This window comes from Amborella trichopoda, chromosome 2, assembly GCF_054954075.1.
Source record: "Amborella trichopoda isolate Santa Cruz 75 chromosome 2, AtrichopodaSantaCruz75HAP2 v2.0, whole genome shotgun sequence".
Classification (NCBI taxonomy): domain Eukaryota; kingdom Viridiplantae; phylum Streptophyta; class Magnoliopsida; order Amborellales; family Amborellaceae; genus Amborella; species Amborella trichopoda.
This window is the reverse complement of record NC_142337.1, coordinates 58,960,056-58,982,215: the sequence shown is the minus strand read 5'-3', so window position 1 is coordinate 58,982,215 and position 22,160 is coordinate 58,960,056. Positions and strand designations below refer to the sequence as shown.

General features: G+C 34.2%; 1 protein-coding gene across 2 annotated transcripts; it reads left to right on the top strand.

Annotated features, from left to right (window-relative positions):
* Positions 1–460: 460 nt before the first annotated feature.
* Positions 461–21,732, top strand: LOC18431231 (small COPII coat GTPase SAR1A). Of its 2 annotated transcripts, none has more exons than XM_088858941.1 (3): positions 461–1,164; positions 15,809–15,940; positions 20,957–21,732. In XM_088858941.1, exons 1-3 carry the CDS (start codon positions 1,036–1,038, stop codon positions 21,275–21,277), a joined length of 582 nt encoding a protein of 193 aa, XP_088715067.1. In that variant the 5' UTR covers positions 461–1,035; the 3' UTR covers positions 21,278–21,732. The 2 variants fall into 2 exon arrangements, with proteins under 2 accessions (XP_088715067.1, XP_088715068.1); XM_088858942.1 differs by having other exon boundaries at positions 17,543–21,732.
* The last annotated feature ends 428 nt before the right edge of the window (positions 21,733–22,160 follow it).

The window sequence follows — 22,160 nt, the reverse complement described above, 5'->3', positions numbered from 1 at the left end:
TATATTTTTTAAAGTTTAATTTTTTTTTTTTTCACCACTATAATGATCGATATAAAAGTGTTTTAATAGAACTACAATTTTCGATGAGCTGCAGCCCTGTCGAACTATTTTTCCATGTTTTTTTCCCTTCAAAGAATGGCGTGACTAGATTCCTCACTGAAACCCCTCGCGTAATTAACATCTAATCTCTACCGTTCATTGCCTATCGAACCATCGACGACCGATGATGAGGCAGGCCTCATTACGCGATACCCTATTGCTACCTATCTCAGATACCCTTCTCTTGTCCACGGGCCACCGTTTAAGCCGGTAACCAGAATCTCATCCACGATATAAATACGGCCCGGACAGCTGGACTTAATCCGTGCCTTTCATTCTTAACCTTTTTGCGTACCTCTTTTTAAGAGGGGTCAATTCTTGGCCTTTTTGTGCACCTCTGTTTAAGAGAGGGCCACTTCTCAAGAGAGTGCGAGAGAGGTCATGAAGTTGCGATAAGTAGGATTTGAGAGAGGGCGGGGGAGGTGTTGAAAGAGAGGTCATTCTTTTCCTTTTTACGCGAGAGAGGTCTTGAAGCTGCGATAAGTGCGATTTTCCGTTTTATGAGAGGGAGGCCGAGCGAGGGAGGCCTTGAAGCTGCGACAAGTAATTTTTCGTTTAAGAGAGGGCGAGGGAGGTCTTGAAGCTACGATAAGTACGATTTTCTGACGATGCGACCTGCTTTTCCGTCGGGTTGTAAAAGCTCGGGCGTTTAGATCTTCAATTTTCGGGCTGTTCTCGGGCTATTCGAAGGAACAGTTGGAGATTTTTCAGCCCTGATCTGATTATTATGCGGTCGTTTCTGGTGATTTAGGGCTTTCTCAGGTCCCATCCGGTCCGGTGTGTTTCGGGCTGTTATTGGGCTATTCAAAAGAACAGTTGGAGAGCCTGATCTGATTATTTTGCGGTCGATTTTGGTGATTTAGGGTGTTTTTCTACCCGATCCAGTATTTTCCGGCCAGAATTCTGACGATCTAGGGTTTTATATAGGCTGGAATCATGTTTCTACTTGACTGGTTCTATGGTGTTCTTGCTTCCTTAGGGTTGTGGCAGAAAGAGGCCAAGATCCTTTTTCTGGGTCTTGACAACGCTGGGAAGACTACTCTCCTTCATATGTTGAAGGATGAGGTAATATGATTTTTTTATTTTATTTTATTTTTTTATCTATCTTATTGCAATATCTGTATGATTTTGGATTGTTCTTTTGTTGGTAATTGTTGGTACTTGGTAGGAATGATTATTACCTGATTTAGAATTTGGAATTTCTCTCCATCTTATCTTGCCTAAATCCTTCTGTTGTTTTTTTCTGCTGCCCGATAAACTTGTCTAATTGGTGCCTCTTTAATGCGTTTTGTGCTCTGTTATTGCTTGATTTGTCTGAAATATTGTCAACTTGCACACAGAATCGTAGTTTATGATGAATCTCATACTTCAGTTATGTTTGTATTGCTCATTGATTTATGGGTCATTTGTCTATGATTCTCTTATTTATGCCCTTGAAAATTGGAGTCTTGCTTCATATTATTTCCTGATTCATGCATCTAACTCTGGGTTTATGTTTTTGGATGGCCTGATATTTCTGATGACACCCATTCACAATATTTGTGTTCACTCATTCTTATATTATTTGTCTCGGGATGACATTTTTTATGTCTGAGTCGTGCAATTTTTTGTTCTTATTTGATTAGTGATTGTTTTCTTGGTTTCTTTCTCGTACAAATAGAGCGTGATTTGTCTGATGGATGGTCCATTTCTTTTGTTAATGTGGGTCTAATCTGGATCCTTGGGTACTTCTCTTGCATGACCTGCATCTCACTCTCTCTCTCTCTCTCCAGTATATAAGCTGTCTCCTTCTGTGTTCTTATTAGCAAATTCAATTGCCCTATCTATGGGGACTATACTTCCTTGGAAAATGTTATGTCCCAAAAACCTTATTTTGGTTTGGCAGAGACTGATTTTCTTGGCAGAGACCACCAGTCCTGCATTTTTTATAGCATTTATGAAAACATTTATATGTTTAAAGTGTTTTTCTATATTTTCAGAAAATATTAGAACATCATCGATATAAACTATCATGAATTTCATGTATGGATTGAAGAGATCATTCATGATATTTTGAAATTCAGAAGGAGCATTTTTGAGTCCAAATGGCATTACATTCCATTCGTACTGTCCAAATGGAACGTTAAAAGCAGTCTTATACCTATCTTTTTCAGAAATTTGGATGTGCCAATATCCTGATTTTAAATCAAATTTAGGAAATATGCAAGCTTTCACCAGTCTATCAAGTGAATCTTTTTTATTTGGAATTGGATACCTTATCCATTTAAGAACCTTATTGAGAGGTTTATAGTTTATTACCAGTCTAGGGGCCCCCCTCTCTTTTTTAGAGGCCTTCTCGACATAGAATGCTGAATAACTCCATGGTGATGAACTTTGTCTGATAAGCTATTTCTGGAGTAAATCATCAATTTCTTTTTTGCATATTTCTAATAGTCGGGGATTCATTTGAATAGGTCTAGCTTTTGTGGGTATTTAATTTTCATTAAATCCTTCTTCATATGGCAAGCTTACTATATGCTTTTTTCTATTCCAAAAAGCATTGGGTAAGTCTGCACAAATTTTGTTTTCTATCTTCTTTTTAATGTTTGCAATATATTTTATATTTTCAGCCAAAGAGAGTTTTTCTTCTATTATTTTATATCTTAATTCTTCTTTTAAATGGCAAAGAAACTTTTCTTTGTTTGAAATAATTTGTTTCACATTATTTGCTTCTCTTATTTTTGGTTTATCTACAAATTCGAATTTTATACTGTGTCCTTCTATATTAGCTTCTATCCCTGAGCTATCAATTTTTAATGGATATAAAAGATTCAGAAATGGAGTCCCAAGGATTACAACTTGGCTTAATCCTTTTACCATGATGAATGGCATTTCAAAACAGTTTCCATTATTACATATAACAGCATTAGAGAGCTTATAATTTTATGATAAGCCTGCTGCCATCAGCAGTATTTAATATTTGGGTTGTTTTACTAAAATATTTAGTAGGTACTAAACCTTCATTTATACAATTTAGATCTGCTCCGGAATCTATTAAGGCTAAGGATTGGAAACTATATCCTTTATTTACTATTATTCTTATGAGTGTAAACCATTTTTGTGTAATTACGTTGTAAATTAGGTTTACGTAATTATTAGTCGGTACAGTACTAGAGGATTCTGGTGTTTCAACTATTGGTGTTAATGGCTTTTTATAATTGTTTATGATACTATCAAATTTTATTTCTTCATCAGTGTTCTCAAGAGTATTTTGCAGATTAGAAGTAAGTTCTAGAATTTCTATTCTATTTTTAAGGGCTATTAATTCATTTTTTACTTCAGTTATTTCATTTTTAAGCTCAGCTATGGATGGCTCTTTCTGAACATTGGTTTTAGTATTAATCCTTTTCAGAATCTCAGCAAGACTAGAATCTTCCTGAGTTCTTACTAATGGGGGAGGTTTCTTCTTTGTTTTAGCGATCTGAATATATTGAGTTAAAGCTTCTTTCTTGACCTCCGGATTTGTTATTTTATCGATTATTTCAATAATTAGGTTTTCTTCCTCAGAAAGCATATTACAAAAACAATTACTATCATCAGAGTCGGCACGACTAAATATCAGATTTTCATCTTCAATTTCATCAACAAGTGGTTATGAATCAGTATTTGATGAACTGTCATCAGATTCATCCATTTGTAATATTTGATACAACAGGTTCTTTATATTTTCTTTTATATGTAAGGCATTAATCTTCTTTTTTATTCGGCATTTGTCTTTATAGTGCCCCACTTTACCGCAGTTATAACATACAAGGATTTTTCTTTTTCCTCCAGATTTTTTAAAATTATTTTTAGAGGCAAATTTCTTCGTAAATTTTTCTCTAGTACTTGATTTATGTCTGGATTTGTATTTTTTGTTTTTATATTGTTTTTTATTGGGTTTATTGGACATGGATAGAGTGTTATATCCGAATTGCTCATAGAAATCACCCAATTCTTTTTTGCCTGTCATCCTTTGTTTATCTAATTGTCTCTTTAATTTTAAATCAGTACATAAGGCAAGTCCTTCCGCACTTATTTCAGCGCATAATTCTCCTAAAGTATAAAGAGAGTAAGGAATTATTCCGTTATGTTTATTTTTCAATCTATTTTTAACTTTTTCGGCAAAAAGGTATGGTAATCCGGCAATAAACTTTTCTTTGCAGTGATCAGCTTTACTGTCTTCTCTGGAAGGAGCCGAGAAAAGAATACGTCTTTATATCATTTGTAATGAGATAATGTTGGACATCTAAGATTAGATAGAAGATCTTCAGATCTGGCATCTAACAAGGCAGTACTCCCTACAAAATGGAGAGTTATTGTATATATAAGGGTGTTTACTTCATCGCTTTCACTATTGGTTATATCTTGTCCATATTCATTTTCACTATCCATTGCCTTGTGGCAGTCAATATTTCTCTTTTGGTGGTTTCATCCATATGAAAATCTCACCATTCTCTTAGCCAATCGGTAAAACTGCATACAATAGCCTTAGCTATCTCCTGATCATGATTACCACTTATTTTACAGGCTGTTGAATACATTTTCATATGTTTCATTGTGTCTAGTTTCTGATGATCAGACATACCATCAATATTCCAATTAACTATTGCTCTTCCAGAGTAGGATACTGTACTGGATATTAAGTCTTTTCAAATTGTATATCTACAGGAGTTGGCCTTGAATGATACATTCTGGTATGGGAAGTAGGCCTGAACTTTTTTCCATAATCTATTTTATTAAGGTTTCCTTCTTTAAATGCTTCCTCCATTTCATGTATTTCATCATTGGTTGAATTCTCTTCTTGCAATACCATAGCTTCTGATTCAACTATTACTCTTTTACCCTTTATATCTAGTTTGGCTAATTTCTTTACCAATTCATCTATTAAATCCTTATTTTTTTCTTTTTGCTTCATTCCTTTCAAGCTGAATCGTCCTTTATTAATTTTTAGAGGAGGTTTAAATAGAACAGCCTTTTTGCTTTCCTTTTCGTTTAATTTGGTTTTGTTATTTTGGAATTTATTTACTGTATTATCAATCCTGGTAGTTTGCTTTCCAATTGTTTGTAAGCATAGATTAGTATAATTTGTTTTGCTCAATTATATGTGGTATAACATCTATTTTATGACTGTGGTGGTCAGTTTCTTTAAGAATTATTTTATAGGGAGAGGGTTTAGTTTCAGGTTTTTCTTTTAATGTTCTTTTCAATTGGAGACTCCTATCAGGAGGATGTATACTATGTATTTCTTCTCCTTTTGTAATATAAAATGCTTGATATTGGTTTTCTATGGTGTTTAAACCGAAGACAGGGATTGGGATGTCGTTTTCTTTCAGAGTGGAACGTAGCCAGTCAAAATATCCTATAGTTTGTTTATTTTTCTTTATAAATTTATTAAATCTTTTATGAAAAGCATCTAGTAGTTCTTTAGGAAATTCTGTTAAATACCAGTCACGAATTTCTTTATTTTCCTCGGAAAGGTAATCATTCTTGATTACTTCTAGGTCTATTTTTTCTTATTTTTGAAGAGTAAGAATATTAAAGTCTAAGTCTGAAGGTGTTGGTTCGTTATTAGATGAGCTAAGGTCATATATCGTATAGACAGGTTGATGGATATTATTATTAGTTCGGGTCAAGCCTTCTATTATTGGTCTTTGAGATATTAAAGAAGTAGAATGCCTAGAAGGTGTAGGAGTTGGAGTTTTGATAGAGCCTTTTGAGAGGTTAAGTCTGGTTCGTCTATTAGAGTTGAATTGGATTTCATTAGCTCCATCAGGATATTCTATAATTTGATTGGGTTATCTTTTTATTGGGGTCTTATAATGTTGATTTTCATTATATATAGACCAATTATCAGGAAGAATAATTTGGGACCAATTTACGGATTTAGGGATGACTGTATTAGATTTTTCAACGTTGGTTTGAAAAAATATCGTTTGTCCTTTAGGATCTTTCTGAAGAACATTTGGACTTAAGGTATTCATTACCTTATAGCATATCCTGTATATTAAAGCAATCTTTTGAGAACCAGGGTTCATATCAAACCCTTGAGTTTTTAGATTCAAGGTGAGGACCTTTAAGAGATTAGGGTCTGTTAACGAAATAGAAAAATTAATAAAACAATTAAAATATATAGGTCCATTACATAAGCTAGATTCAACTACTCTTAATGAGGAATCAGTAAATTTATTATGACGACTGTCTCTTAGACATAAAAGTATAGAATTATTTAATTCTAATCGAGTTAAGGGTTTAACTGCTACTTGAATTAGTCCTATATGTAGATACTTATATTCTTTAACTTTATGATTTTGGATCATTCGATCAGATAAAAGTCGAAAACTTTCTTGTGCATTATTAACAGATATACTATGTTCTACAATTTTAATAGAATAACCAGTCCTAAATTCAAATGTTCCTTTCTTATATATGTCAGATATAGGAACTCTTGGGATGTTCCAAGTTTGTATTTGTTTTTCAATATTGTCTATAATTATTTCATCCTGATTTTTTATTCGTAATGTACTTCTTGATGAAGATGCTGTTCTATTGGACAATGTCCTAATAAAATTTTCCATTTTAAGATAACGGATGAGTACACGAGTCAATCGAAAACAGTCCCTGAGCCTTTTCAGTGGCTCTTCTGGCCTTTTTTTTGGCAGTACGGGTCACGACGACTTCTGGTCTCAACTCTCGGATTTATCTCAAATGTCAAATTTTATTATGCTATTAGCCTACTGAACAGTATCTCCAACTACAGTTCACCACTATAATTTTAACTGGGCTCTGATACCAACATCTCCCAAGATCTATTTTTCAATTAATACTTTAGTTGATTTTAAGCTTATCCTAAAAGGTACAGATAATTCATTGTAATAACGTACGAATTTTTACAAGAAAGAAAACTAACAGACAAATAATAAACAATACTGGAGAAATGTCTATAACAAATTATTTAATGTAGGCAGAATTATTAAATTTTAGACATACTATAAATTTAAGTTGCATAATAAACATAACCAAAACATACTTCAGATAATCAACTTTAACCACTGTAAAACAACTTACATTAAACACATGCAATAGCTGGAAAAGAGTTTCCACTCCTCCGGACAGTTGCTCGGTAGAGTTGGAAAATTACAATCACACATAAAATCTCTCTTTCACTCAAAAGAAGTCGGTATGGTTATATATGTACCACCCGATACACAATAGTAACAAAATAAGAGAGAAAAGAGGGTTTAGACTATATTTTAGAAAAGAAACAGAGAGAACAGAGAATTTAGTATAGATTACAGGAAGATACTTATGCAATCATCTAATTCTATATATAACCCAGAGTAAAACTTTTAGAGAGAGAGCGTTGATGGAAAAGTGAAGTTTTTAGAGAGAGCGGAGATGGAAGAGTGAAGCTTTAGAGAGAGCGGAGATGGAAGAGTGAAGCTTTAGAGAGAGCGGAGATGGAAGAGTGAAGCTTTAGAGAAAGCTGAGAAAACTTAGGCTTCTTTTTCTCGATGCCTTCTTTGCTTGGCTGAGGTCTCTTTTTATAGACCCCAGACTCCAAATGTAATTAATTCCATTGCACAGTCGGGCGTCGGTTGAGTGACATCTTAAAAGGGATGAGCAGGAAAAAAGTGGTAGTACAGTGGATGGAAGTGACCAAAAAGGCATCTTGGAACAGTGAAAAGGTGAATAGTCTTTGTCGGCAGCATCTTGGAACAATGAAAACGTAAATAATATTTGTCGACAGCATCTTGGAAGAGTAAAAAGGTGAATAGTATTTGTCGGCAGCCTCTTGGAACAGTGAAAGGGTGTATAGTATTTGTCGGCAGCATCTTGGAACAGTGAAAGGTGAATAGTATTTGTCAACAGCATCTTGGAACAGTGAAAAGGTAAATAGTATTTGTCGACAGCATCTTGGAGCAGTGGAATAGTATTTGGGCTCAGCCGATCTTTTATTCGGGCTATTGTGGAAAGTCAACTTGTGGTTGTATGAGCCCACAGTCATCGTTTTCTTGTGTGTAGTCTTCATCATTCTGAGTGGATGTGAACATTGTTTTTTCTTCTTCATCGAACATTTGAAGTGGCTTTTTCTTTAACTCTTCTTTAGTAGCCGTAGGGTTTAGCTGACTATATAAACAAGATGAGACAACAAAACCCTACGGCCACTAAAGAAGAGTTAAAGAAAAAGCTACTTCAAATGTTTGATGAAGAAGAAGAAGCAATGTCCACATCCACTCGGAATGATGAAGACTACACACAAAACAATGAGGACTGTGGGCTCATACAACCACAAGTTGACTTTTCATAATAGCCCGAACAAAAGATCGCCGAGCCCAAATACTATTCCACTGTTCCAGGATGCTGCCGACAAATACTATTCACCTTTTCACTGTTTCAAGATACTGCCAACAAATACTATTCACGGTTTCAAGATGCTGTCGACAAATACTATTCACCTTTTCACTGTTTCAAGATGCTGTCGACAAATACTATTCACGTTTTCACTGTTCCAAGATGCTGCCGACAAATACTATTCACCTTTTCACTGTTCCAAGATGCCTTTTTGGTCACTTCCATCCACTGTACTACTACCTTTTTTCTGCTCATCCCTTTTGAGCTGTCACTCAACCGACGCCCCACTGTGCAATGGAATTAATTACATTTGGAGTCCGGGGTCTATAAAAAGAGACCTCAGCCAAGCAAAGAAGGCATCGGGAAAAAGAAGCCTAAGTTTTCTTGGCTCTCTCTAAAGCTTTGCTCTTCCATCGCCGCTCTTTCTAAAGCCTCACTCTTCCATCTCTGCTCTCTTTCAAGCTTCGCTCTCTCTAAAGCTTCACTCTTCCATCTCCGCTCTCTCTAAAAGCTTCACTTTTCCATCAACGCTCTCTCTCTAAAAGTTTTACTCTGGGTTTTACAGAATTAGATGTTTGCATAAGTATCTTCCTCTAATCTACTATAAATTCTCTGCTCTCTCTGTTTCTTTTCTAAAATATAGTCTAAACCCTCTTTTCTCTCTTATTTTGTTACTATTGTGTATCGGGTGGTACATATATAACCATATCAACTTCTTTTGAGTGAAAGAGAGATTTTATGTGTGATTGTAATTTTCCAACTCTACCAAACTACTGTCCGGAGGAGTGGAAACTCTTTTCCAGCTATTGCATGTGTTTAATGTAAGTTGTTTTACGGTGGTTAAAGTTGATTATCTGAAGTATGTTTTGGTTATGTTTATTATGTAACTTAAATTTATAGTATGTCTAAAATTTAATAATTCTGCCTACATTAAATGATTTATTATAGACATTTCTCCAGTATTGTTTATTATTTGTCTGTTAGTTTTCTTTCTTGTAAAAATTCGTATGTTATTACAATGAATTATCTGTACCTTTTAGGATAAGCTTAAAATCAACTAAAGTATTAATTGAAAAATAGATCTTGGGAGATGTTGGTATCAGAGCCAAGTTAAAATTACAGTGGTGAACTGTAGTTGGAGATACTGTTCTGTAGGCTAATAGCTTAATAAAATTTGACATTTAAGATAAATCCGAGAGTTGAGACCAGAAGTCGTCGTGACCCGTATTGCCAAAAACAGGCCAAAAGAGCCACTGAAAAGGCACAAGGATTGTTTCCGATTGACTCGTGTACTCATCCGTTATCTTAAAATAGAAAATTTTATTTGGACATTGTCCAATATAACAACATCTTCATCAAACGGTACATTACGAATAAAAAATAAGGAGGAAATAATTATAGATAATATTGAAAAGCAAATACAAAATTGGAACATCCCAAGAGTTCCTATATCTGACATATATAAGAAAGGAACATTTGAATTTAGGACTGGTTATTCTATTAAAACTGTAGAACAAATATATATCTGTTAATAATGAACAAGAAAGTTTTCAACTTTTATCTGATCCAATGATTCAAAATCATAAAGCTAAAGAATATAAGTATCTACATATAGGACTAATTCAAGTAGCAATTAAACCTCTAACTCGATTAGGATTAAATAATTCTATACTTTTATGTTTAAGAGATAGTCGTCATAATAAATTTACTGATTCCTTATTAGGAGTAGTTGAATCTGGCTTATGTAATAGACCTATATATTTTAATTGTTTTCCTAATTTTTCTATTTCGTTAACAGACCCTAATCTCTTAAAGGTCCTCACCTTGAATCTAAAAACTCAAGGGTTTGATATGAACCCTGGTTCTCAAAATATTGCTTTAATATACAGGATATGCTATAGGGTAATGAATACCTTTAAGTCCAAATGTTCTTCAGAAAGATACTAAACGACAAACGATATTTTTTCAAACTAACGCTGAAAAATCTAATACAGTCATTCCTAAATCCGTAAATTGGTCCCAAATTATTCTTCCTGATAATTGGTCTATATATAATGAAAATTAACATTATAGGACCCCAATAAACAGAGAACCCGATCAAATTATAGAATATCTTGATGGAGATATTGAAATCCAATTCAACTCTAATAGAAGAACCAGACTTAACCTCTCAGAAGGCTTTATCAAAACTCCAACTCCTACACCTTTTAGGCATTCTACTTCTTCAATATCTCAAAGACCAATAATAGAAGGCTTGACCTGAACTAATAGTAATATCCAGCGTTTTAAAAAACGCCGAGTCGAACCGGACTCGCCCGGTTCGACTCGGAAATAGTGAAAAAGGAACCGGATCGCCCAAAAATCGGAAATCGTCCGGTTCTAGAGAGAACCGGACGATTCTGTACAGTGAATCGCCGATTCACTGTACGGAATCGGCGAGTCCGAACAGTGAATCGGCGATTCCGTACGGAATTTTTTTTTTTTTTATTTTTTATTTTTTATTTTTTATTTATTTTTTATTTTTTATTGGTAATCCATGATAGATTTTTTTTGTAATCCATGATCGAATTTTTTGGTTTTTTGTAACCCATAATAGAATTTTTTGTAATCCATGATCGAAATGTTTGTTTTCTTTTCTTGTAATCCATGATCGGTTTTTTTTTTTTTTTTTTTTTTTTTTGTAACCCATGATAGAATTTTTTGTAATCCATGATCGAATGCTTTGTAATATATGATCGAAATGTTTGTTTTTTTTTTGTAATCCATGATTGAAATGTTTGTTTGTTTTTTTTTAATCCATGATTGAATTTTTTGTTTTTTGCTTTTTTTGTAACCCATGATAGAGTTTTTTGTAATCCATGATTGAATTTTTTGTAATCCATGATCGAACTATTTTTTTCTTTTTTTGTAATCCACGATTGAATTTTTTGTTTTTTTTGTTTGTTTTTTTTTGTAATCCATGATCGAATTTTATGTAATCCATGATCGAATTTTATGTAATCCATGATCGAATTTTATGTAATCCATGATTGAATTTTTTGAAAATTTGTGATTTTTTTTGTTTAATCCATGATCGAATTTTTTTTTGTAATCCATGATAGAATTTTTTGAAAATTTGTGATTTTTTTTTTAATCCATGATAGATTTTTTTGAAAATTTGTTTTTTTTTTTTTTAATCCATATTATTCAAAGAGAAAACGAGAGAGATGATGATTCTGAGGCCACCCTATCCCAGCCATATTATTCACATATCGAGTCCCAACAGCAACAGTGTAGGGATGAGCACAAAATACTGTAAATTAAATGCTGAATGGCGGTTCATGCAGGGAAAGAACATATCAATATTCGCATATTCATTCAAAAACATGAAAATTCTTAATGGAATACCCTCATTTTTTATTGAATTCCTAAAAACCAATATTTATAATGAATTTTAATAATTTTTTCGGATTTTTTTGAAGCTTTATTCTGACCGATTCACCCGATTCCGATCCGGATCGCCGATTCGCCGATCCGGATCGGTTTTTGAAAAGCCCGATCCGGGTCACCGATCCGGTTTTTAAACCATTGGTAATATCCATCAACTTGTCTATAAGATATATGACCTTAGCTCATCTAATAACGAACCAACACCTTCAGACTTAGACTTTAATATTCTTACTCTTCAAAAATAAGAAAAAATAGACCTAGAAGTAATCAAGAATGATTACCTTTTCGAGAAAAATAAAGAAATTCGTGACTGGTATTTAACAGAATTTCCTCAAGAACTACTGGATGCTTTTCATAAAAGATTTAATAAATTTATAAAGAAAAATAAACAAACTATAGGATTTTTTGACTTGCTACGATCCACTATGAAAGAAAAAGATATCCCAATCTTCGTCTTCGGTTTAAACACCATAGAAAACCAATATCAAGCATTTTATACTACAAAAGGAGAAGAAATACATAGTATACATCCTCCTGATAGGAGTCTCCAATTAAAAAGGACATTAAAAGAAAAACCTGAAACTAAACCCTCTCCCTATAAGATAATTCTTAAAGAAACTGACCACCACAGTCATAAAATAGATGTTATACCACATATAATTGAGCAAAACAATTATACTAATCTATGCTTACAAACAATTGGAAAGCAAACTACCAGGATTGATAATACAGTAAATAAATTCCAAAATAACAAAACCAAATTAAACGAAAAGGAAAGCAAAAAGGCTGTTCTATTTAAACCTCCTTCAGAAATTAATAAAGACGATTCAGTTTGGATGGAATGAAGAAAATAAGGATTTAATAGATGAATTGGTAAAGAAATTAGCCAAACTAGATATAAAGGGTAAAAGAGTTCTAGTTGAATCAAAAGCTATGGTATTGCAAGAAGAGAATTCAACCAATGATGAAATACATGAAATGGAGGAAGCATTTAAAGAAGGAAACCTTATTAGAATAGATTATGGAAAAAAGTTCAGGCCTACTTCCCATACCAGAATGTATCATTCAAGGTCTACCCCTGTAGATATACAATTTGAAAAAGACCTAATATCCAGTGCAGTGTCTTACTGTGGAAGAGCAATAGTTAATTGGAATATTGATGGTATGTCTGATCATCAGATACTAGACACAATGAAACATATGACAATGTATTCAACAACCTGTAAAATAAGTGGTAATCATGATCAGGAGATAGCTAAGGCTATTGTATGCGGTTTTACCCGTTGGCTAAGAGGATGGTGGGATTTTCATATGGATGAAACCATCAAGAGAGAAATATTGACTGCCACAAGGCAATGGATAGTGAAAAATGAATATGGACAAGATATAACCAATAGTGAAAGCGATGCAGTAAACACCCTTATATATACAATAACTCTCCATTTTGTAGGGAGTACTGCCCTGTTAGATGCCTGATCTGAAGATCTTCTATCTAATCTTAGATGTCCAATATTATCTCATTACAAATGGTATAAAGACGTATTCTTTTCTCGGCTCCTTTCCAGAGAAGACAGTAAAGCTGATCACTGGAAAGAAAAGTTTATTGCCGGATTACCATACCTTTTTGCCGAAAGAGTTAAAAATAGATTGAAAAATAAACCTAACGAAATAATTTCTTACTCTCTCTTTATACTTTAGGAGAATTATCCGCTGAAATATGTGCGGAAGGACTTGCCTTATGTACTGACAGTTTAAAATTCGAATTTGTAGATAAACCAAAAATAAGAGAAGTTAATAATGTGAAACATATTATTTCAAATAAAGAAAAGTTTCTTTGCCATTTAAAAGAAGAATTAAGATATAAAATAATAGAAGAAAAACTCTCTTTGGCTGAAAATATAAAATATATAGCAAACATTAAAGCATATAGTAAGCTTGCCATATGAAGAAGGATTTAATGAAAATAAAATACCCACAAAAGCTAGACCTATTCAAATGAATTCTTGACTACTAGAAATATGCAAAAAAGAAATTGATGATTTACTCCAGAAACAGCTTATCAGAAAAAGTTCATCACCATGGAGTTGTTCAGCATTGTATGTCGAGAAGGCTTCTGAAAAAGAGAGGGGGGCCCCTAGACTGGTAATAAACTATAAACGTCTCAATAAGGTTCTTAAATGGATAAGGTATCCAATTCCAAATAAAAAAGATTTACTTGATAGACTGTTTAGCGCTTGCATATTTTCTAAATTTGATTTAAAATCAGAATATTGGCAAATCCAGATTTCTGAAAAAGATAGGTATAAGACTGCTTTTAACGTTCCATTTGTATAGTACGAATAGAATGTAATGCCATTTGGACTAAAAAATGCTCCTTTTGAATTTCAAAATATCATGATTGATATCTTCAATCCATACATGATAATTTATATAGATGATGTTCTAATATTTTCTGAAAATTTAGAACAACACTTTAAACATATAAATGTTTTCATAAATGCTACAAAAAATGCAGGACTGGTGGTCTCTGCCAAACCAAAATAAGGTTTTTGGGACATAATATTTTCCAAGGAAGTATAGTCTCCATAGATAGGGCAATTGAATTTGCTAATAAAGTCCCATATATTATATTAGAAAAAATTGAACTTCAAAGGTTTCTGGGATGTCTTAATTATATCGCCGATTTTTATAAAAACTTGGCCATTGATGCTAAACCTTTGTTTCAAAGGTTAAAAAAGAATCCACCAAAGTGGACTGATGAACATACTCAGCTATCAGAAAAATAAAAATAAAGGCAAAGGCATGACCTTGCCTTACACTCTCCAATCCTAATGCTTTTAAAATCATAGAATGTGATGCCTCCGAAATAGGTTTAGGAGGAATCTTAAAACAAATAATTTTCGAAAAAGAACAATTAGTTCGTTTGACTTCCAAAGCTTGGAACCAGACTCAGCAAAACTATTCAACAGTTAAAAAAGAGATTTTAGCTATTGTACATTGTGTTACAAAGTTTCAAAGCGATCTTCTTAATCAAAAGTTTCTAATACGAACTGAACACAGAAGGAGACAGCTTATATACTAGAGAGAGAGAGAGAGAGAGAGAGAGAGAGAGAGAGAGAGAGTTGATCTAGATGTGTATGTTGCAATTGTTTTGGGGATGTAGACAATATGATAGTTCCCCCCCTCCTCTTCACCCTTTCCCAGCCATATATATATATATATATATTTGTTCCATTTTTATTATTTATTGAATCTCACAATGAAATTATCTGTTTTATCTACTTTACTATGTTTTTTGTTATTCAATTTTTCGTGGTTGCTATTAATGTACTTGGAAATGTTTGCGATGGGTCATATATATATATATATATATATATATATATATATATATATATATATACATATTTGTTCCATTTTTATTTTTTATTGAATCTCACAATGAAATTATCTGTTCTGTGTACTTTACTATGTTTTATGTTATTCATTTTTTCGTAGTTGCTGTTAATGTACTTGGAAATGTTTGTGATGGGTCATATTAATGCAGCTGTACTTTATCTTTGCCTTTTATGGTGTACTTTTGCTCGACGAAGGTAAATTTTTTGTTTGTGTTGTGTGTGCATGTGTGTGTGTGATGTTTTTGTGTTATTCTCTGTGTTTTTGTTGTTTACATAGTGATTATATTTTACTTCAAGTTTGTGATTTTTTGTGGTATACTGTGTTGTTGTCGACACATTATATTTTATTTCAACGTTTGCCTTGGCCACTCACCCGGATTGTGATTGTGAGTGTGTTTTTTATGTGGTGATAGATTAGTGTCTATATGGCCCAACAAGAATGCCCTTCTTATTCTTTTTGTTATGTTATGGGTTTTTGTTATATTATGGGTTTTGATTTTAGCTGGTTGCAGAGATTGGTACAACACCAACCTACCCAGTATCCGACATCAGAGGAACTAAGCATTGGAAAAATTAAGTTCAAAGCATTTGATTTGGGGGGTCATCAGATCGCCAGGAGAGTGTGGAAAGATTACTACGCAAAAGTGAGTGTCTTGATTGACCTTAGATATATTTGTGCCTATAGCTTTGTGTAATGCATTATTTGGTACTTTAGTTATTTGGTACTTTAGTTTTAGTACTTTAGTTATTTGGTACTTTAGTTGTGCTTTAGTTGTCTGGATATTTGCCTTGAGTTCAATCTATTAGCAAACTCTATCTGGATAGAGTTCAATCTATTAGCAAAGGCTATTCAGTTGGTGTATCTTGATGGCTGGTGAGGTTGTTCCTCATATTTTGGCATTTCCATTTGGGCTTTAGGATGCTTAATCATTAGCATGCTAATTTTACACAATTTTTAATTTTTATTCTTCTGCACCATCAGAGATCTTTTGATCGAGTCTGATATGTGCACTATTAGCTTGCCATTTATTTTATGGTGACTTAAAAGCATTTGACGAGATTGATAGCTGGTTTGTATGGCTTTCCAATATGACAGATCTTTGTTACGGTGTTTCCTATTACATTGTTTTAGATAGATAACATCAAATATGCTACGAATAGAACTTCTGATTTTAATAGATTTTAGTGTGTTCGCTTTCAAGGACAAGGTAGTAGGAGAGTAGCTAAAGATTATTGATATTTGATAATTAGTTTGTTCTTTGAAAAAGGTCGCCCATTCATAATTTTTTGAGGGTCTATTAAACAGTTTAAAAAAATCTTATGCTTGAGCTTTATTAACATTGAAAATGCTTCCTATGTAAGGTGGTAATTATTTCCCTTATGTAATCGTTCATGGGTACACGTCTCGTAGGGGACATTCCATGATGCACATCCTGGGTAAGTATTCTGGGTTGGGTTTAATCATGGCTACATGATGTGATGCTGCCTGTCAATGCTAAATATTTACAGTGCTGCAATTAACATGCCTGGTTTCCCAGAGTATGTTCTTATGCAGCTGTCATTCTTACTGTAATCAATGTGTCTTTATGAAAACGGCTTAATAAAGCTGTTTTGCAATTTTCTTTGTCAGACTTGGGTAGATGAAACTGTTACTATACTGTTGTCTAATTGACCACAATAGCAGCTATAGCTGATGCACACACAACATTTAATTGGATGTCTTATTCAAATGTGATCCCGTTTGAAAGATCTATCTTAGTAATGGATTTAGGGTCTGAAACATGTCCTAAGACACATTAGATGCATTTCCCATTTAGATTGATTTTTCTGCTCGAACAAATAGAAGTGCTGATCTGATGATCGGTGAAAAGTTAAAAAATTAAAATGAACGGTTCAAAAGGGAAGTTTAAAATATCTTGGTTGTTGAGACTATCGACTTCTATAAATATAGATTCAAAATCCATCTCTAAGATTTATCTTTGAAGGGCATCGTGTTTGGATAGGTGCATTGGTTGACACACCAAAACTGCGTGTGTGTGTTTGTGCTCACGCATCAAAACCCTAATGTACGTGCGTGCATGTGTGTCTGCGTGCATCTACATGTTGCTAAGAAAAATCTGTAAAATTAATTCTAATGGTGGTGGCATGTGGCTTAAAATGATTGTGATTGAAAATTGGGTGGTCCTCTGCATTAAAGACTGATTTCATTTGTGGTTGGATTGCTGCCCATGGTGGAGTTTTTTCAGGCGCAGAGATATCTTGGTTTGGTGTGTGCTCATCTGGTTGTATCAAAGCCGCCCATGGTGGAGCTTTTTCAGGAGCAGAGATGTCTATCAAAGCACATATTCACTCATATGAATCATGTGGAATTTTGAATGTGGACTTTATTAGTGTTGTAGATAATATAACAGTTAGGCTTATTTGATGTGTTCCAACTTTACATTGTGCTGTATAGGCTGATATGTTTTTCTTCCTCATAAATGACATTCATTCATTGAAGCTAAGAAGCATCCATGAGTTATCTTGGAATGATGACAAACCATGACATGTACATTAGAAGGCTGACATCTTTTGCTTCCTCATAATTAACTACATTGTGCTGTGTAGGCTGGTATGCTTTTCTTCCTCATAAATCACTTTCATTCATTGAAGCTAAGAAGCATCCGAATGATGACAAACCATGACATGTACATTAGAAGGCTGACATCTTTTGCTTCCTCATAATTAACTACTAAGAAGCATGCACATTAACTACTTCCATTAGTTGAAACTAAGAAGCATAAGCATGCACATTAACTACTTCCTTTATTTGAAACTCTAAGAAGCATTCACATTAACTACTTCCATTATTTGAAACTAAGAAGCATGCACATTAACTACTTCCATTATTTGAAACTAAGAAGCATGCACATTAACTACTTCCATTATTTGAAATTAATCCAGTATTTGAAACTAAGAAGCATGTTCTTTAACTACTTCCATTATTTGAACCTAAGAAGCATGCACATTAACTACTTTACTTCCATTATTTGAAACTAAGAAGCATGCACATTAACTACTTCCATTATTTGAAACTAAGAAGCATGCACATTAACTACTTTACTTCCATTATTTGAAACTAAGAAGCATGCACATTAACTACTTCCATTATTTGAAACTAAGAAGCATGCACATTAACTACTTCCATTATTTGAAACTAAGAAGCGTGCACATTAACTACTTCCATTATTTGAAACTAAGAAGCATGCACATTAACTACTTCCATTATTTGAAATTAAGAAGCATGCACCAAGATTTGCTCTTGAATGCTGGCAAACCAGGGCAGGCATATACATTGGATGCTAGATGAGAATCTAGAAAGGGAACTGAATGCTGGCAAACCAGGGCGGGCATATACATTGGATGCTAGATGAGAATCTAGAAAGGGAACTGAATGCTGGCAAACCAGGGCCGGCATATACATTGGATGCTAGATGAGAATCTAGAAAGGCAACCGAATGCTGGCAAACCAGGGCGGGCATATACATTGGATGCATATATAGATATATAGGTGATACTTGATCATAGAAGGTTATCACTTTGGTAGATCCCTAGAGGTTCGGCAACATAATTGTCAATGAATGTTTTATCTCCAAAGTATACTGGCAATTGGTAGTTGGGTAGGGCAATAAGCATGGGTTTGGAATCTCCAAAGTATACTGGCCATTGGTAGTTGGGGCAATAAGCATGGGTTTGGATTAAGATCTAAGCATGCGCGATGGGAGAGGATTTGGCTTATTTTTTGAGGGGGCTTCAAAGAGATGATGAGCCACTTATCTTACCTATTGTATCTCCTTTGGCTGTACTGAGGATGTTTGGTTGGAGTTGTAAGTGGAAATTAAATTCTCTGTTTTCTTTTTCTTGAAGTGCATGTCCTCAAATTCCAGTGTCAATGGGTCATGTCATGTAATGATTGCCAAGCTCCAGTGTCAATGGGTCAAGTCATGTAATGATTGCCAAGCTCCAGTGTCAATGGGTCATGTCATGTCATGATTACCAAATATTCTTGGTTATTTGTATCCTGATCTTCCCCTTTATGGGTTACAGTGGGCCTGAGGTTTTTGGGTCTATCTGCAATCTGATCTTCCTTCATTGCCTTACTTTGTTTGAATGTATCTATTAATTGTTTCTATTGTGTGCTTCTCAACCTCTCTGCACTGCACTCAGTTTTGAGGTTTTGGAACGTGGCCGCTCTTCATGCGTGCATAGTAAGGAAAATTATGAAAATACGCATGTGAGATGAACTATTTAACATTGTATCGATAGTTTTTGATTTAGTTTTAAAATACCAATAAAAAGACTCATGATTGTGAGTTGGAATAGTATCAAAAGTCTAAAATACTAAATTGTGCATCATCTCCTATGGGTGATAAATTTCCTGTAGGAATATAGATCTGATCTTTTTTTTTTTCTTTCTCTTTTTTTTGTAGGAATTATGGCTTCACTGATTAGTTTGCCTTCTTTGATTATCTGTAATGACTACTTCTGCTCTATGGCTTTCACTGTTTAGTTATTCTTTGAAACTGATAAAAATATGTTAATGGTTAATGCATAATACTTCTATAGAAGTTTTTTATGAGGGATGGGATGTGTTTGGGCCCCCCAAGGTTGGTTGCTTTACAAGATTGTATAAAATCCTGAAGGTATTTTACCTTCTTTGATTATGTATTATGAATATCATTGCCCATGAACTTAAGTCATAGTCATGATTGGGAGGCTTATGACTCATGTTGATCTCTTTGGTTAGAAACACGTGTACATCCATGTTTGTGTACATCGATCCAAGTTGGGGTCTTCGACACTTCATTGCCTTACTTTGTTTGAATGTATCTATTAATTGTTTCTATTGTGTGCTTCTCAACCTCTCTGCACTGCACTCAGTTTTGAGGTTTTGGAACCTGGCCGCTCTTCATGTGTGCATAGTAAGGAAAATTATGAAAATACACATGTGAGATGAACTATTTAACATTGTATCGATAGTTTTTTTATTTAATTTTAAGATACCAATAAAAAGACTCATGATTGTGAGTTGGAATAGTATCAAAAGTCTAAAATACTAAATTGTGCATCATCTCCTATGGGTATTTTGATAAATTTCCTGTAGGGATATAGATCTGATCTTTTTTTTTTATCTTTTTCTTTTTTTTTTTGTAGAAATTATGGCTTCACTGATTAGTTTGCCTTCATTGATTATCTGTAATGACTACTTCTGCTCCTATGGCTTTCACTGTTAGTTATTCTTTGAAACTGATGAAAATATATTAATGGTTAAAGCATAATACTTCGATAGAAGTTTTTTATGAGGGATGGGATGTGTTTAGCCCCCCAAGGTTGGTTGCTTTACAAGATTTTACCTTCTTTGATTATGTATTATGAATATCATTGCCCATGAAGTTAAGTCATAGTGACTCATGTTGATCTCTTTGGTTAGAAACACGTGTACATCCATGTTTGTGTACATCGATCCACGTTGGGGTCTTCGACACAAAATGGTCGTTCTTCCCTTCCACTATCCTTTTCGATGCAAATTAATCCAATTGAAAATTTCAGGTGGTTGCGGTGGTCTACTCTTCCGTTCCACTATCCTTTTCGATGCAAATTAATCCAATTGAAAATTTCAGGTGGATGCGGTGGTCTACTTAGTGGATGCAGCTGACAAGGAGAGGTTTGCAGAGTCGAAGAAGGAGCTTGACGCACTCCTCTCCGATGACTCACTGGCCGCAGTTCCCTTCCTTGTATTGGGCAACAAGATTGATATTCCCTACGCCGCCTCTGAAGATGAGCTTCGCTACTATCTCGGCCTCACAAACTTCACCACTGGTAAGGGCAAAGTAGTCCTTTCTGACTCCAATGTCCGACCCCTTGAAGTCTTCATGTGCAGCATTGTCCGCAAGATGGGTTATGGAGATGGTTTCAAGTGGTTGTCTCAATACATCAAGTGAGTGAGAGAGAGATGAGAGAGTAGAGATAGAGAGAGAGCTGGGCATAGCTTCTGAACAAAAGTATCCTTCTGGCCGAGCCCTTTCGTAATCTGTTTTGATTGGTAGAAGAACTCGGTTTTTTTTACGCGTGACGCGTGTTTGTGCTCACCTCTGCCAGAACGGAGAGATAAAAATGATGATAGTTCTCTATTTAATTAATCCTTGGTGTAAAGTGAGTGTAATTTTAATCGGATTTGAACTCGTCTGTCTCTCGCTTCACTGAAAGGCCAGTCGGTTGCTTCCTGTAGCTGCCTTTTTTTTTTCTTTATTTAGTTCTCTCCTGGCTGTTGTGCTTTGGCTTCGGTTTTATTATACGGTATGTCTATGAGTTTCACAAATTTTGCTTGTATTTCACCAATGTATGGGGTATTTGGAGTGCTGGTAATAGTGAGAAAAGAAAGTAGTAGTAAAAGAAAGTAGTAGTAATGTACATGTGAATGCTGTCTTGCGTCTCGTTTGGTATCACCTCGCCTACTCTCTATTATTTTATCCACTGTTTATTCTGTATTTTTTATCCACTGTTTATTATGTTTTAGCTCTTTTTTTAGCGTTAAGAAAAAGAAAAAGAAAAGAAAAAACATTGGGTGAAAAGCTGAAGGGTAGTAAATCAATTTTAGCCAGCTCTGTTTTTTCAGTTCGTGTGTGGTTGCTTTTTCCATTATCGACTCAAATTGACCTTTCCTAAGAAAATGATGCGAATCGAAAGACCGTATGAAAAATCAGCCAGAGGAGCCTTCCAAAGCTCTCTTTCACTCGAAATCTCGTATATTCATGGGAAGTTTCAAATTTTCAATGTCCAGTTCATCCGTCAAAGCTCGCTTTCTGTCGCTAAATCTTATACAAC